At 35.5% G+C, this 19,004-nt stretch overlaps 1 protein-coding gene across 1 annotated transcript in view; it reads right to left on the reverse strand.

The window, feature by feature from the left end:
* Positions 1-19,004, reverse strand: part of kmt2ca (lysine (K)-specific methyltransferase 2Ca) — a 181,276-nt gene that overhangs the window by 120,586 nt on the left and 41,686 nt on the right. Inside the window, 1 exon segment of the mRNA XM_048173990.1 lies at positions 10,375-10,472. Coding sequence (XP_048029947.1) covers positions 10,375-10,472 — 98 coding nt within the window.

The raw sequence follows: 19,004 nt of genomic DNA on the forward strand, positions 1-19,004 counted from the left end.
AAAAATTAAACAATTGTTTTCTATTTTAACTGACTGAAATTTATTTTCAAAGACCAAGACTCCAGTCTTCAGTGTCACATGATCACTATCATATGATGTGTTGATTTCACTGCCCAAGAATCATTTCTTATTACAGTATCAATGTTGAAAATAGTTGTGCTGCTCCTTAATATTTTCATGGAAACAGTGATATTTTTATGATTTTTTTTTTTTTTTTTTTTTTTTTTTGATGAACAGAAAGTTAAAAAGTATAGCATTTATTTTAAATACAAATCTTTCGTAACATTATAAATGTCTAGAATTGTCTGCTGTTGATTTTGATAAATTTAATGCATCCTTGCTGACTAAAAGTATAAATTTCTATCAAGACAAACTGGATACTGACACTTTGTTCTTCTAGAGAATAATGCAAAAAAAAAAAAAAAAAAAAAAAATTTAAATTCACAAACACGATGTATCCCAAAAAGCCACTACAATGGGAGCCATGACCTTTAGATCAACCTTTACAGGGATGAAAACGGCTCATCTCATGGCAGACTTACCCACACAGCACTTGTTAAAACGATGTTTGAAAAGGCAGAACATTGTTTTTCCATTGTTCAAAAGAGCATTCATGTCAGTAGACATAAGAAACAGGGACAACAGAGGGAAAAGAAAAACAAAAAAAAAAAAAACAGGTGTGCACCAGAGTTTGATGTACATTACTGAAGAAGATGAAAACATATCAGTGTGACATGAAGAATGACTAACTCTTATGAGTCTATCCCACCATTCACAACTGAAAACACGTAGCTCATGACAGAAGTTTGTGAATACGGACATGTATTGTGCAAATACATAAAATACAAATACACAGCTGTATTTGTGAAAATACACCTTAAAGGAGGGGGTATAATGCTATTTCATGTATTCTGACTTATTTACACTGTTAAAGAGTCGGATTCTCATGCTAAACATGGCCAAAGTTTCAAAACATGAGTTGGACGTATGACGGAGTATTTATGTTCCCAAAATTCTCTTTCAAATCGTCACAGGATTCTGATTTTTTTTTTTTTTTTTTTTTTTTTGAGTATCGGCCTGAGTGATGTAAACGAGGGCGGAATTCCTTGTATGGGCACTTCTCCCGGAAGGGTGCGTGCGCACACATCGACCAGAGTGAGAGAGCAAAAGCACACCTATCAACGTGCGTTCAGGTTTACTGAAGTTGTCGGCAGCGCTGCACGAAATCAACAATGTCACCAAAGAAGTGTGTTTTTGGTTGTGAGGGAAAGATAACGTTGCTTCCCAAAAAACCCAGCGTTCAGTGGAGCTGACAGATTTGTTCTCATGCATTACATTGATGCGCTCTCGATATTTGTTATTAAAATAACCATAGAAACTGATAGTTACAATCACTTTCTTACTGGTTAAAGTGAATGGAGAATATCTTGTGTATTTACGTGGCTGTTCGAGCCCTCAGGATCGGTGCTTATGGTTTTATAAACAAGGCCCAGTTCTACGCTGGATTTACAGATCGTTTGAAACTGAAAGATGGATTGGTCACAGCGGTAATGATCCGAGTCATGAGTCAGAACCGCAGGTGGTGAGTAAAACTGCTTCAAATCAAATGTCTGTTTTGTTGGCAATAGGCACCTAAGTGCATATAATGTAAACATGAACGTAGTGAATTAATAAATTCATTATTCATCATTCATATGCTACATTCATTATAGTGACTCAAAAGTTATCCATGGATAATGCAATGGTGTATTGTGTGTTTAAATACAGTAGTTTAGCTGACCATTGATAGCTTGTAGACGATCGGCCCAATTTTATCATTAATTATTCGCCCTCATTTCATTCCCAACCCGCAAGACTTTCGCTCATCTTCAGAACACAAATGAAGATATTTTTGATGAAATCTGAGAGCTTTTCTGTCCCTCCATAACTTTAACGCTTCAAAAAGTTCATAAAGAGATCGCAAAACTAATCCACATGAATTGAGCAGCTTAGTCCAAGTCTTCTGGAGAGACTATCGCTTTATACACTGAACAGATAGAATTTAGGCTTTTATTCACATATAAACATTAGCAGTAATGTAATAGGTAGGTGTGTTCTGAGGCTCCACCTTCTTTGATGTGGAAATCTTCTTGTGTTCATTTCTTTTGTCCAGACTGTCGAGATCAGACATGAGTAAAACCATGAACGCTTTATAGTAGAAACTGTAATTCTAATTTTAGCAATGGTATAATGTCCATATAAAGGTGCTTTCAAACCGAATAGTTCTAAGAACTCAGTTATAGGAAATAGCCTCTAGGATAGTTCCCTGAGAACTAATTTCTCCCCTGGGCCATGTTCCTGGTTGCATTTGCACGATAATTAGGAACTCTGTCGTGAGTTTCGTGATAATGGAGGTAGAATGTAAACGCATAATTTGTGACTGAAAGAGCAAAAAGTGGGGCTAAGAGATTAAATCTCCTATGACAGCTTGCAGTATTACATATCATCAAGGCAGATGAAAAAACACAACCCTGCAGACAACAGGTAAATGCCAAAAAGCAATTAAGGTAAAAAGGTTTTTAAAAATGCCGGGTGCTGGGGTTTGACCAATTAATGTACAGTTATGTCACTAATAGTTCTTATAGCGATGGTTTAGACCCTAATCTGAAGTAGGAGCTAATTTAGTCCCCCCAAATGAGTTCCTAGAACTAAAATCATTCCTAGTTCCTGCAGTGCAAACACAGCAAAATCCCGGTACTTCAGCCAATAGTTCTAGGAACTATGAAAGGGTTCCTCCAGTGTGAAAGCCCCTTATAATTATTTCTCAGACACTTTCTGAAAAATTTGTATGCCATATTAAAAAAAATAGCTTCTTTAGGCTAAAGTAGCAAGTATTTAACATGACCTCCCCTTACATTTGAGCAATAGCAGAAAACTGGCTATTTTTCCAACCTAAATGGAATGGAACCCTAATTAATGTCATTGCTAAGTAACACCTGTATTTTTCCTACCATTTCATCTCAAAATGAATGCTATGAAAAAGGTCTTTTACACAAGGCTTGTGACATGCTTGAGCATTACATACACATGTTCTATGAGTTTAATTCATTGGAAGCTTGCTAATAAGACCAACTTTCAATTCCATTCCATTCAATGTGCCAAATATCACAGAATTTGACACAAATAAAATCATAGTTTTCCATCAGCAAGGCCAGTATCAAAGGGAAATCAGCAAACAAACTGGATACTCAAGATGTGGTATTCAAGCTGTTATAAAGAAATTTGAAATATCAGGAGAGGTCAAGGACAAAAAACAGACTGGAAAGCCAAGAAAACTTTCACAATCTGATGAAAATATCTGAGTTTCTCAGAGTTTCTTCTTTGAGAGACAGGAAGAAGTCCAGCAAGGACCTGGCTCAGCATCTGGCAGCTTCATCGGGATGCCAAGTTGACCCTTCTACAGTCCGAAGAGGCTTGATCAGGAATTGTCTTTGTGCAATGATAGCAGCCAAGAAACCCATTTTTTCGGAAGGGGAACAGGGTGAAAAGGCTAAGATATGCTAAAGCTCACAAAGATTGGAATGAAAATCAGTGAAAGAGTATTATGTATTAAGTATTATGTGACAAATCCAAGTTTAAAAGTTTTGGGTCCAATCATCCACAATATGCGAGAAGAAGAGTTGGAAGAATGAGTGCATGCAGCCTTAAAGGTGCCCTAGATTCAAAAATTGAATTTACCTCAGCATAGTTAAATAACAAGAGTTCAGTACATGGAAAAGACATACATTGAGTCTCAAACTCCATTGTTTCCTCCTCCTTATATAAATCTCATTTGTTTAAACGACCTCCGAAGAACAGGCGAATCTCAACATAACACCGACTGTTACGTAACAGTCGGGGTGTACGCCCCAATATTTGCATAATGCCAGCCCATGTTCCCAACATTATAAAAGGCATTAGACAAGGGCAGCCAGTTAACGTCTGGATCTGTGCACAGGTGAATCAACAGCTAGGTAAGCAAGCAAGAACAATAGCAAAAAATGGCAGATGGAGCAATAATAACTGACATGATCCATGATAACATGATATGTTTAGTGATATTTGTAAATTGTCTTTCTAAATGTTTCGTTAGCATGTTGCTAATGACTGTTAAATGTTGTTTCTTACTGTATTCACAGAGACAAGAGCCGTCGCTATTTTCATTTTTAAACAATTGCAGTCTGTATAATTCATAAACACAACTTCATTCTTTATAAATCTCTCCAACATTAGCATAGCCGTAGCCACGGAGGACAGCCTCAAATCACCAGAATAAAAGTTAACATCCAAATAAATACTTTACTCACATAATTCGAAGCATGCATACAGCATGCATGACGAACATCTTGTAAAGATCCATTTGAGGGTTATATTAGCTGTGTGAACTTTGTAAATGCGCTGTAATATAGTCGACAGCTCATGTGGCAGGGAGCACGCGAATTAAAGGGGCGACGCTTCCTAAATCAGTGCATTGTTAATGATGCCCCAAAAAGAGTTAAAAAAATTTATTAAAAAAAAATCTTGGGGATTTTGAGCTGAACTTCACAGACACATTCAGACACCTTGACTTATATTACATCTTGTGAAAAAAGCATTCTTGGGCACCTTAAGTGAAACATGGTGTAGGGTCTATTCTGGTTTGGGGCTGCATTTCTGCAAGTGGTGTTGGCGACATTGTCTGAATTGATGGGATAATGAATGCTGAAAAGTAAAGACATGTTTTAATTCATCATGCCATTCCTTCTGGAAAGCACCTGATTGGGAATGGTTTTATTTTTCAGCATGATAACGATTCCCAAGCACATTGCTAATGCAGTGAAATCATATTTGGAGAGAACAAAAAACTGACAGTCATGAATATTATAGAGGCAGTATGGGATCACCTGGACAGAGAAAAAAATAAAGAAGAACTCTTGGAAGTGCTGAAAGAAGCCTGGTATAATATACCAGAAGATTACTTCAAAAAAACTTCAGGACAGTCTCCCCAAAAAAGTTCAAGATGTGCTCAGTACCAAGGGAGGTCAAAAAATGGTGAAAACTGTTATGTAAATGGCCCCTTGTGTTAAAATGTATACATGCAGGCAGATAGACAGACGGACAGGAAGTTCTTGTTCAGAAGTCTGACAGTGTCATATTAAAAGACCAAGAATCATTATTTTACATTATTATTATTATTATTATTTATTTTATTTTTTTTTACACAAGTACATTGTTTTACTGATGGATAAAAAATAGAGGATTTAAAGCCCAATCAAAATTGAAAAGTAATGATTAAATTGAAGTGTAGGCTTTAGAATTAGGAAAAAAAAAAAAAAAAAAAAAAAAATGAAAGTTAAAAAAATACATTTAGTAAGGTCAGATACAGATCAGAACTACATTTTTACAGTCTTGGCTTGAGAGACTGAGGGTAATTCCAATTCTGTTTTATTCTCTTTGGACATTTTTTTTGGGTTGTTGTGACTCAGTGACCCAGAAGTGATTTTCTGTCGTCATTAAGGAATTTTAGAGCTGATAAATGGAAAAAATAAATATCTTGCAGCCGCTGTGTCACTGAAGCGTAAGTAGCATCTTTATTTTAGTGCTGCTTCATTCTGTCTAGACACAAAACTACATCTCTACAGTTCAATCAAAACAAGCCTTTGTTACTAGAGAAAGGAAACAAAAAAAAAAGATAATCCTGTTCAACCATGTTCACCCAATCTTCCTCAGAAAATCCTACGGCCCAGAGCAGAAACTCTTGCAGTGTAATGACTAGCAGGAAATGAATGTTCTCAAGAAGATTTTGTGGAAAAAAAACTGTCATGATCATGATAGAGTCCTCTGGGGTGGAGAAGGGTTAAGACCACCCTCATATTAGAACAGGAAGAGCAGGAAACACTAATGTGATAATGTCACAAATTATTGAAGTGAACAAAATCAAGAGACAATCAAGATGATGGATATTGCAAAAAACAGTAGCCTCAGACAATACAAACATGGATAATTCACAGACTGCCTAAAACACACTGCACATAAAACTGACAAGAGCTTTCTCCAAATGGCAAGATCCAATCTGAAGCCCATAAATTATCAAATAAATTCCAAAATGTAAACATCTGAAATTTATTTTTCTTTTAATGACCATAAAATGCACAGACAAATATTTAACTGTGATTGGGCAGTTTACCTGTCGGTCAGTGGACCAGGCTTTATGCCAATAATTAAAAGTCAAGCTTGCAAGACTAAGTAGTTACTACATGTTTGGACATTAGACACACCTGACTGACACCATGAAAAGAGAGATCATGTCCCATAATGCCTTTAGATCTGGGTGGCATAAAAGTTCTTTCAACATGGAAGTCTACAGCAGTCAATAGTAGTCTACCAGGATGTGGCTGAGATCAGAAGATAAGAAGCCATGACATTACCAGAACACGTTTGCGGAAAAACTGCAGCAGTGATAACTAAAGTGCCTTTCTGCTGTTTTTATGCTCTCAGCTAGGGATGCACCTATACCATTTTTTCCAGAACTAGGCCAATACCGATACTTTCACTTTTTTTATTTGCCGATACCGATACATGTATTTTCATTGCATTTGTAATTTTTGAATATATTAGGAAGAGAAACCAAAATATGAATCATATTCATTGGTTTAATTTGTTTAACAAATATATATTTCCTTCAGTTATTTTCATGCTTAATTATGCCTGTTAAAATGCATTGTACAAGCTTCTGTTGCATTCTATTGCTCTGTCATATTTAATCTTTCAATATAATGGCACAGGGCATATTCAGAGCTGCTGCAGCAGGGCTCACTGCTAAATTTTTTTATTTATTTATTTTTATTTAACTGTTCAGTCAGTGGTTCAAATGTTTAGATACCAGTGAAATATCACAATTCTCTATTACAATTTTGATGCTGCAGTAAAAACTACTAGATTTAAATAATAATAATAATAATAATAATAATAATGTTAATTTAAAACATTATTGCAGAAGTAAACAGTCAGCAATAAAATAAGAACAAAAAAAGATATGAAATAAGCAGTGCTTTCAGGTAGGGCTAGCAGTAATTTTCAGGTACAGAGTTTGAATAAAGTAATCAAATATAAAATAAAACTGCATAATCTATTAAATGTAGAATTTTTTTTTTTATTTTTTTTATTAAAGCTACAAAAGTCATTCAGTCAAGAGCAGTGAGTGATTTCTCTGTCCTTTGTTGATTGAACATTACAAACACAGCAGCAGGTTTATTATGCTGCTGTCCCTTTAACCCTCTGGAGTCTGAGGCTGATTTGGGGCCTGGAGAAGTTTTGACATGCCCTGACATTTGTGCTTTTTTCAGTTGTTCATAAACATATTAATGGAAAAAGTGTCATTACACTGTATTCAGCACAAACTAGGCTACAATAATATGTGAGGAACATGTATGTACATGTTTGTGTTTTTGAAGGAATAACATTTATGCGTGGTTATTGAAAAAACAAAAAACTTAAGTCACTGAAATAAGGCCAAAAAAAGTATAGTAAATCTGTGTTTACAATACTTTAGGGTATTGGAGGTTGTAAACTAGAGTTTTTGCTTCAAAATTATGTAAAAATTATGCTGCCTACACCTTCATATAAAACAATATATTGATTTAGTTTTTGTAAGACACTTTTTGCCAAGAAACACAGTATGCGTGGAGGCGTGAATCACCACTGAATAATGTATCATTCTCACCTGAGAAGACAAAAGAATTGGATAGTAATGAGCTGAAATGACTTGCATATTAATGAGGCATTTCAGTCAGGTAGGCTGTGAAAAAAACCTTCTGTGATGTCTCAAGCTCATCATGATATATGAAACATACAGAAAAATATTATTACAATATAAATTAATGGTTTTATATTATACTTTAAAATATAATGTATTTCTGTGATGCAAAGAGTCTGAATATAGGCTTTTAGTTTAAAAGCATGCACATTTGGAGAAATATTGGATTCTCATATGCTTATGTCAATTTTCTATACAGAGGAGTTATATTTATTTAATATTCATTGTCATTACTATGAGCGCTGGTGTTTTCAATTCATCCTTGAAGTCGGAGGGCGCTCTCTGTGCATTTTTAGTCCACAAATTCATCTAAAAGAAGAAGAGGCTATTCCATGAATGGAGTTTCCAATTCATACTGCAGCCGGAGGGCGCTAAAGAAACAAAAACTCATCTAAAATTCATCTATAGAAGACAAGAAAACAGGAACTAACTGCATGTCTTCTAGAGCTCGCTAACCGTGACTTTTACATCCAGATAAACACTTTTCAAGACAATAAATACACGATTGAGACGATGAATGCATGTATTGCCTCTGAATTTGCGTCTGAATAGCGCTGGCTCCGTGGGCGTGGCCGTATTAGCGGATAATGAGCTGAATCACGGACTTCTGACATGGCTCTCTTTTCATACAGATTACATAAACACAGAAGGTTTGTTTTCGATTTGACTTACATGATTTAAAACCTGACATCTTAACGTTTTTTTAGACATAAGTTTAATTTTTCTGTGATTAGTATTCACTAAGTTACAGTTCATTTTCTGAGAACTATCAGATTGGACTTCGTTCAGAGGGAGAGGAGAAATCACGCATCATGTTAGTTTTCTTTATTTTACAAAAACCACAACATTGTGTTTTTACTCTGAGTGTATACAAATAAAAGAAGATATTCTATAGTTTCAATTGATATATTACTTATGTCTCTATGACAAAAAATGACAGAGTATTTTAAGTCTGTTTTGCTGCAATGTGAAAAAAAACCTGCAAAACGCGCCGGCGCGTTTTCAGACCTCAGAGTGTTAAGACCGAATGCACAGATCAAATATACTGTTACACATGTGTAACATATTTCTAAACTGTTTACGTTCACTTAAGGCATTACCATCTATGTTTACTAGCATACTCGCCAAGATGGGCATTTTTACATAATTTTGTATGAATTTGTCAGTTCAAGCGCAAGAAGACGTGAAAAAGAATTAAATTCAGTATTCAAGCGTTGTCTGAGATGCGCCTTTTTGGGCATGCACTTCCAATGTTTGGGAACAGTAAACTTCTTGTCCTGTAATAATGTAGGGAACCATTCATTATACACAAATCACACACAACAATTAAAGTTTTTACTTACATGACGCATGTGTGCTGATTAAACGATCAGCAATCAAGAGCATGATGCAACAGAAGTGTGATTTCCATCTCCTTACTGTCAGTTAACGCTAGTACTATGTGCCTTATTTTACTTTATTTGCTATTAACATATCCGATCAAACTACAAACTTTCCAGCGATGTCTATGAAAAAGGGATGTGCGCTTGACAATATTTAATTTGTTTAACATTCTATTAATTCGATACATTTACTTCATAGACATCCTTCTCTGATATATCCATTCTGCTATCCGTTTGCTCTATTGTCAGTGTTTCTTTGTCACAAGCACACTTATTTTAATGAGTATGAGTACACGAGTGCTGTATCTGGCCTGATACTGATACTGGTATTGGTGCATCCCTACTCCCAGCCATTGATGGAGCCAGACCACAGATAAAAATATCACAAACTTCAGGTGAGAAGTAAGCCAATAACCAGAATAAAAAATGCCAGCAAACTAAAAGCAATGAAGATGTTAAAAGCTTTTTGTGAGTGTTAATCATCTGCTATATCACTGACTAACATGAAAAGTGCAAAAGGGCAGGAGGGGGATGGGATGTGCCCTTTTTATTGTATTTTCTATTATTATTTAGGGTTAAAAAAGATCTAGTGACATGGGAATTAAGGACACTAATGGGTCTTATATGTGCTCACACAAGATTCCCTTAGAATCACATAACTGCATAATACTGTAATCAAGATTTGCTTAAATAAATGATACAACAATCAATAAACCAAAGAAGATCTATCAAATTGTACACAATCTACCACACACCAAAACCAATGAATGTGAAAAAACACACAACATGGTTTATGAAGTATAGTGCACACCTACAAAACTACAGCACATACTACATACTATATGATTTAAGTCTCACAAAAGCTTGATGTACACAAACTGATAACTGATTTGTAAGTCTTTTCAACCAAGTTATTTGTTTGCAAACTGGACAACACTGGTCATCCATGGAAGACAATAGGACAATGTGTTGCCTATGTTTTCTTTGTACTATTTTTCAATGCCGAGTCATTTCATCTCATTCAGGGCTCATAGTAAACATGGCCCATGAATAATTTGAGCAGCTCAGGCAAGTTAACAGCACTGTCACTGTCTCATCAGGAAAAATGTAGCATAGACAATGAATTTTTATGGCTTGCAAACTTCAACATTTCATTTTGTTCACAAACACAAAACTCACCCATCTCTGGTGTGATGTCAATGTCTGGAGTTGGTGTGACATCAGAGGCGTCCATGCTGTCCTCATCATCGGCCTGTGCACAACCTCGACTACGAGACCTGCAATGAAAACAATATTGTGAATATTCCACAACAGCTGGGCTATACCATTCAACAAACACACACACACACGCGCACACACACACACACACACACACACACCTCTATACAATATTTCTCGTCTTATCTTATATTATCTTGCACTAACGATCTTAACCATATCCACCAAAAACAAACCACTGAACTGTTTTTTAGATCACAGTGCAGAGTAGAAACCAAGAGCATGGCAGATCTGTGAGTCACAACCAGCTCATCTAACTACTAAACTGCTCTTTTTCCTCAAAGGGTCAAAAAACAAAAACAAAAAAGTCTTCATCTGATTTTTTTTGTAAACATGCAGCATTTGCCTGTGAGTTTGAGCAACGTTTCCTTTTTCAAGTCACTTTCACACAAACGCTTCTATTTCAAAAAGTCAAAGACTGTCTGACACCGTGTTATGGGTGCTATGAAAACTCTTTTGCTCGCAGGATGAGCGCTGATATATGTTCTAGAGATCTTCATGACAGTGCGGGTCAGTGTGTGAGTCTCCACCCTTCCCCCACCCGCAGTACCCAACATGTCAACACGCGTGTAGCAGCCAATGGAGGCTCAGTGTGGCCTGCAGCAAGTGCTCGACTGCTCGTCACTATGGTTACAAAATCTAGTTCCCTACAACAGACACGATCAAGAGGTGAGTGCAAAAAAAAAAAAAAAAAAAAAAAAAAACCCTCTACACACAGCACACAAAACATAAAAGCTCTCTGAGAAGCCCTTTTAGACAGATTTTGAGCAGATACATTATTTATTTTGTTTTAAAGTAAACTGTAAAGTGTATAAAAAGTCTCTTCAGTGTGTGCTTCCTCCTTTTTACAGTAGATGTCAAATTCACTTCATGTTTAACAGAATACATATACCAGAAACTGTGATCATGTCTTGTATACTATAACAAACATTTGCAATTCCAGCACTTGCATGTTTTACACACCAGAGCCACATTGCTGTCATCATGACAGTCTTGTTGTCACTGTCTGTTTATGAGAATCAACACATAACATATTCAAAAATTAGTCAACTGGTCAAAAAAAGTGAACACCAAATGGGTTAAACTGTTGCATCCATGTTTCTAGTTCATAGCCACGAGATGCTAAAATGAATCTATGACTATAACTATGTCAATCATTGCAATTTCGTCAGTGACTCACACAGAGCACTATAATTTAGTGGATTCACTACCACATTTAAATGCAGCTGTCACTCCTGAAACTTGGGACCTGAAAAATGAAAAATAAACTGTGAATGGATTTACAGAAAGTGAGCAAAAAATTTTGCCTTTATAATCAGATGCTGTCAATCGTTAAATTTTAACGCAAGCACTCGTGTGAAAAGAAGATACACTGCACGATGGATCTGTTATCTACACCGTCAATACACTTTGTTGGTTATAATAAGAGGATTCATGAAAGTTATTCTTTTATTCACATATAAACATCAACACACATACAAAGAGGCTCAAATATGGGAATCTCAAACGTGCTTGCTTGACAAGTGAGGTTTGTTCAAGCAGCTCTATGTATGTGCGCTGATCAATGTTTATATGCTAATAAAAGTCTAGATTAAATCTGTTCATGAAATAACGCAAATGTTTATCTTCAGAAGACTTGGATTAAACTGATTGATTAAAAACTGCTTGCTGGAAAATTTTAATTGATAAACACAAAATGATTAGAGAATATTATAGTATTGTCGTTTGTGTTTTGAACAAAAGTCTTATGGGTTTGGAACAACATGAGAGCGAGTAAATGATGACAGAATTTTTATTTTTGGGTGAACTAACCCTTTAACTTCCTGAGGTTTTGAAGATTAAAGGGTTAGTTCACCAAAAAATGAAAATTCTGTCATTAATTACTCACCCTCATGTCATTTTTTAAGACTTTCGTTCATCTTCGGAAAACAAATTAAGATATGTTTGATGAAATCTGAGAGCTGTCTGACTTCTCCATAGACAGCAACTTAACCACCACTTTCAAGATTGGGAAAGGTACTAAAGATATCGTTAAAATAGTCCATGTGACTGCAGTTGTTCAATCTTAAAATTTCATGAAGTGACGAGAATACTTTTTGCGTGCAAAAAACAAAAAAAATAATGACTTTACTTAACAATATCTTCTCTTCTGTGTCATTCTACTACGCTGTTTACGTTCAGCGCTTAGCTCAGCTCAGTATTGGCACATGTGTGTCATGCTGATGCAGGAGCCGGCCAATAATAACAACCAAAAAATTAAAGTTGAACCACAGTCACGTGAACTATTTTAACAATGTCTTTAGTACCTTTCTGGACCTTGAAGGTGGTGATTAAATTGCTGTCTATGGAGGAGTCAGACAGCTCTCGATTTCATCAAAAATATCTTAATTTGTGTTCAGAAGATGAACGAAAGTCTTACAGGTGTGGAACGACATGAAGGTAAGTAATTAAGCACCTCTTTTCAACTGACAATTTGTTGAAAAAGGCAATATCATTTAAGAGTTTCAGGCCCTACTGCATATCCTATTTAAGGACATTTTCTAATATTATGCCAACATTTTGACACAAACAGTATGAAAGACTATTATCATCATCATTTATACATCTTCATATTAATTTTGGTACAAACACAATGGTACTTTTAACATACCTAATGAATCACTGTCTTTCAACTTGACCATTATACATTAAAAATAAAAAAAAGACCTTACAAATGTGTTTTTAGAGCCTTTTTTTTTTTTTTTTTGACCATTTAAAGTCCACAAAAGGGCAAACATGTGCTGGTTAGCACTTCCTGTGGTTCTAAGAGCACTAAGATCTACAGATCTAAAGCTTTGTACAACTTTAACTAGAAGAAGACAAGTCAACCAACTGCATAATGAATGTGGCCGTATAAAAACATTACATGTGAAACAAATTTTTTATTATTAAAAAAAAAAAAAAAATGTCCAAAGATCTTATAAAAAAAAAAAAAAAAAAAAAAAAAACACTGGATGAAACCCAAATAATTGTGGGACTTGCAAACTACTGATCTCCCCAAGCACAATGCAGCATGGGTAGAATAATAGGCATCACATTTCCAGGCTAAGGTTTCTGGATTGAGACGGATACTGCTGCTGCCTGCTAGCCTGGCGCCCAGCGCTCTGATCAATGACCTACATCATTGAAAATGCAGGCTATTGTGCTGTGCTTGAGACAGGTTTAATCCAGGTCAACAACCCCCTCCTCTATAATGTGTCTCTCAAAAGATTCACATTACATGCGATATCTTGCCCAGCGACACAACAACTGAATGCTAGCTAACTTCCTCTATGCCATTTAGCCTTTAACACCAGAACGAAATGCTGGTTAACAGGTAAATGTCAGGTTTCAATGGAAAAAAAAGAGAAGTATATTTTAAAAGTATATTTGACAATTAACAGTTTATGTCAAGTTTAGTCTTCAAACAGGTTCAGGTGCTTCTACATTGGTGTTATTCACCTATCATTTCCCTCTGACGTTATGGATAAGTTATGGATAATGTTAGGTTTAGGGGTTGGGATAGGACTAGGGCTGGACAATAATTCAATATCAATATATATCGCGATATAATTTTTTTCGATAACGGTGATATGATTTTTAAACACATTTCCGGTATTTCGATATATACATTACAGCATCACTGACTTGAGGCGCAGCCGTTAGAAAGAGCAGAACGCGATTGGCTATTTGCGTGATGACGTACACTACAGAGACATGCAGCCACCAGCCAGTGCTCAACAGCTGTAGATCAAACCGGATCAAACGCGAACGCGGCAAGTTTTACAAAATGAGTACACCTGATGCAAATGCGACGGAACAAGCTTCCACAACTTGATGAAAATATGTGTGCATACCTACACCATGCTGGTTAATGTTTGGTGCAGGAGAATGTGTGAAATAAAAACTTTAAACACGGATAACTTACTTTATTCTGTATGAATTATGTGTCACGTGGCTAGTGTTATTAAACTCATTGCGGAGCTCCGCGCTGAAACCGAGCATATGCGCGCTCCGCCTGTATATCATAAAATCATATTTTTCATGTGTTCGTATTCAAACTCCAGTTCTGACCGCATCGCGAGCAAAATACAAACAACACGTGCTGCTGTGCTGAGGTAAACAGCCTACGGAGAGCAGGCAGAGGTGAATGAACAGCACTTGTGATATTTGAATTCTCCGCTGTAATGCGATCTCATGCGAACATATTTTCCATTTGTGCTGTAGATTACAGCAAAACAATCCACATACACACAAACCTCTGCTCTGGTCGCGTCTCAGGAAAACATATTGTGTTGTGGCACTGAGAAAACTAGCACCAACGATGTCTCTGAATGACAAGAGACCGAGGCGAGAGAAGTGATGCTTCCTCATGCATAATACCTCAATTATAATCGTATGCATACTACAGCGCAGTGATTGGATTAACTTTATGTCATGAATATATATATGTCTAGATTCTCTCTAAACGGTCTATGTCAGCATGTTCGACCATGCCCATACTTGGGCCTAAAGTACACGATTACGTCAGATTTTGTGACGTTGCTCCGACTCAGCTTTTCAAACAGGAAGACAGAAATCGCTCTGAAAAATGCAAAAATAACTATTTTTCACTTATTAATAACATTGAGTACCTTTAGTGTTTTCAATGATGTGCAGCCTATACCTGTTTACATCTCAAAAAAAGTGTTTTGGTGTTTCATGACCCTTTAAGAATAATAAAATCAGCCTACGTTATAGTTTAATGTTAAAGATATTAATATTACTAAAAAATGAGTGAGTCTTATGTTTATTTTTATGTTTGTATGAAGGCTAAATACAAATAAAAGCTGAACATAAATTTATTTGTACTGTTTTTATTTCTAAAATATTATATAGTTTTATAGGAAGAGATTTCATAGATTTGGCAAATTCATTTTTCAGACGGATGTAGGTACAGACATCCGTTGTGGCCATTCTTGGCAGTTTTTCTGAGGCTATTATATAGTTCATATCAATATCGGAATTATATCGTATCGACCGAAATTAAGAATTATATCGTGATATAAATTTTGGCCATATCGTCCAGCCCTAGATAGGACAAAATTTTCAGACAGAAATCTTGTTCCAAGATCAACAAAATATGTTGATCCAGGAACATATCTTACTTGGAAAAAACATGATGGTATATAATATTTCAGAAAAATGCTTTACATGATGTTCAAACAATATTTTCTTGTCTAATTTGTTAGTTTAAGATGCAAAGTGGGTTTGTAGGGCCCTAAGAATTCCATTTTATATTTTCCCAAATTCTGTGTTTTCCGTCTTAATTTTTCTGCATTCCATTTTAATGGTTTAATTAAATTTTAATAGTCAAAAAGCATGTCTAATCAATTGATTTTATAGAAGTTCTGAATTTGGAACTGAAACTTTATAATAAATTGATAGCAAACTTCTACAGACACATCTATGGGCATACAGAAAAAAACATCAAGTCCACAGTGAGAAATTTATAGCAAAGCTGTAATTACTGCAACTCCAAGTGCTTATCTAAATAGATGTTGTATTTTTTAACAGCAAAGAATAACGTGCTCTAGGCTATCTAATATTACCTTACATGTGCACATCTCTAGGGCATACGCAGTGTATTGTGTAACCAACGTAGGGCAAGTGAATGCAAATGATCACGTACCCTTTACTGCAGAGTACATTCAAAACTATCAAAGGGTCTGATCTCTTTTTCCTTTACATATACACGCGTGTTTTAATAAAATAATCAGCCCTCATGAAATCAAAGCAAGAATAAGAAGTTAACATTGTTCACATTAAGAAAGATGTGCATAATACATAAAATGAAGGCCTTTGGAGATTTTTGAGCAGGGTCACACTAAATGGATTTTACGTGTACTTTACCATCAGGGGCAACAAGGTAAACAAGTGATGGGATTTGGGGTAATGAGTAACCTGAAGGTAAATAAACAGCCGGTAAGCAGTGCTGAGGTGCACAGAGGGTCAGGGCGCTCCCAGAGGGATTGTGCACAGGGCATTTATAGAGCTCTGCACTAATCTGGCAATACATAAATCAAGGACAGGACCCAAAAACGGATTGTCAGGAATTGAAAGGAATAGTTTTTTTTTTTTTTTTTTTTTTTTTTTTTTTTTAAGTATACTATGTTCAAAAATAATATCAAATAAAACCTCTCTTATTCCCTATATACACAAATCAGTTAATGAAGTAAACTACATTTCAGAAGTTTGGAGTCTGTACGTGGTTTTTAATGCTTTTGCAGTGGCGGCGCTAGGCCAGGGCTTGCTGGGGCTATAGCCCCACCAGAAATGTGCTTTGCACCGGCACAGCCGCCCAAGGATTTCCTAATGATTTCTGTTTTTTTACTCTAAGTGTCACTTTCATTAAAAATAAAGTCATTAAAAACCATTAAAAAAAATAAGGTTTAATAAATGTTTTCATGTGCCTATAAACAATGGTTTTGATGGGGGAGGAGTCAATTGCAAGCTCAAGTATGGTGCACATTAGCGAATGCCGATCATATTAAGCTCCTCATCAATATGGAGTGCTATTAAATATGAAGCAAAAAAATCATGGAATTCAGACACATCTCAGAATAGCTCAGAAGATAACAACAGATGTATTGCCCTCATGTAATCTGCTATTGGTGAGTAGCTACCCTTATCTTTTTGAAGATTCACTCACGTTATAAACGTCAAATGTTCGCTCTAGCCTAGTAGTGATAAAAAGGAGCAAATTATGTTTTTGATCGTTACATACAGGCAAATGCATTTTGCATTTGCCTAGTCTGCTTTCAGTTTTTCACACCGTCAAGTAAAAAGATAAACTTTTAAAAACATGTCTGGACACCTTGCGCTCTTTAACCCTTAGATGCATACCCAGGACGTCATTCACTACTCTCCTCCTCATTCATGTTTTAAAGTTAGATATCAATTTATTATAAATCAATATAACAAATAAATAATAAAATGATAAAAGAATTCCTGTTTTCCCATTCATTTTTTTGTAAAAAATTGTATTGGGTTGCTAACGACTCAAGGTGTGTAACAGTGTAAATATATTTTTTTCTGCACAACAATAATTGAATTTTTGATGACTAAATTAGGTGCAATTCACCTTTATTCTACAAGGTGGCAAAGTCTGATACACAATGATGAAGTGGCGTTTCACTCATAATTAGTGCAGGCAGAAAAAAAAAAAAACAGGAAGTATCATTAGCAAAACTTGAAATGCCTCAGAAATTTACTGCAAAGCAAGTACTGAACACAATCAAATATTAGCGTCACTGTCACTTGATGATGGATCTGGTGAAGCTGTTAGCGATCAAAAATACTGATTTTGAAGATGTTGAAAATGATAGTTTTTTAGAATATGTTTGATATTGCAAATATGATCAAGATGCTGAATGTACTGGGAAATGAGCTGACAAGGACATGGTATAAAACATCTGCTCAAACTGAACCCTTCCAAACTCCAAAAGGTAACAAAATATGCTTGATTTTATTTTTCTGTAATTGTTACTCTAATATCAGGAGAGTTTTATACTATCACAACAGGTAGAGATCCATCCGTGTTAGATAGATCTGGGTTGCTAAAGACCCAAATATGTAATAATGATTGGCGAAACATTCATGCATTTAAGAGTTAAAGCACAAGCACATTGCACATTCCCTCATTTAGGGCGACATTTGAAAATTGAGTTCTCATTTAAATACACTCCTTATACACTCCTTAACTTAAACATCTGAATGCTTAAAATCACCTTACTGCAAATGTATAAAACATACTAAATGCTCACAAGATGATGCAGAGAGAGCAGATAAAGTTCTCACTCTATTCTTCTAGCATGTTCATTTTATTAGTATAATATCGCATCACTAACTGTTGCATCCAGGTCACGCTCAAAAAAAAATCGAGTTTAAAACGCAACCATCATATTTTGCCATGCAGGACAGCAAAAGTGAGTAAATTCAATGTCATCTTTGCAGCAATGTAATACGAATATTCTACAAAGGAGCATTTATCTTGAGCATTTACTGTTAATGTAAATAGCAGGCACAACAATGCCGGTGTAACTATAGATGTGTGTATGGGTACAATATGCTTCACATGACTAAACATAGTTTTCAAATGCGCTCTCCAAAATATAAAAATTTGAAAATGCCGTTTTCACCATCCACGCTACACACAAAAACAAAACTGAACGGAGGACCAAAATGGAGAGAAAAAGATGTTTTCAAATGAAAACAATTAGTGTGGACAAGGCCTAGCTCACTCATCATTATCTGCTCCGGACAGTAGATGAAACTGTCCATAGACATAATAAATACATAGACACCTATATGTCTAAAGGACTGTAAGTCAATAAGTTTCAATAAACCTTTATTGATTAAAAGGTCTAATAATGTAATAAAGGTGTTCAGCAAATTTTATACCATGCTTAATAACTGTGCACACTTTACAATGTGACTTTGTAAATGTATAATTTAAAGTAAAATGGGAAATT

Source organism: Megalobrama amblycephala, linkage group LG22, assembly GCF_018812025.1.
Source record: "Megalobrama amblycephala isolate DHTTF-2021 linkage group LG22, ASM1881202v1, whole genome shotgun sequence".
In the NCBI taxonomy this organism is placed as follows: Eukaryota; Metazoa; Chordata; class Actinopteri; order Cypriniformes; family Xenocyprididae; genus Megalobrama; species Megalobrama amblycephala.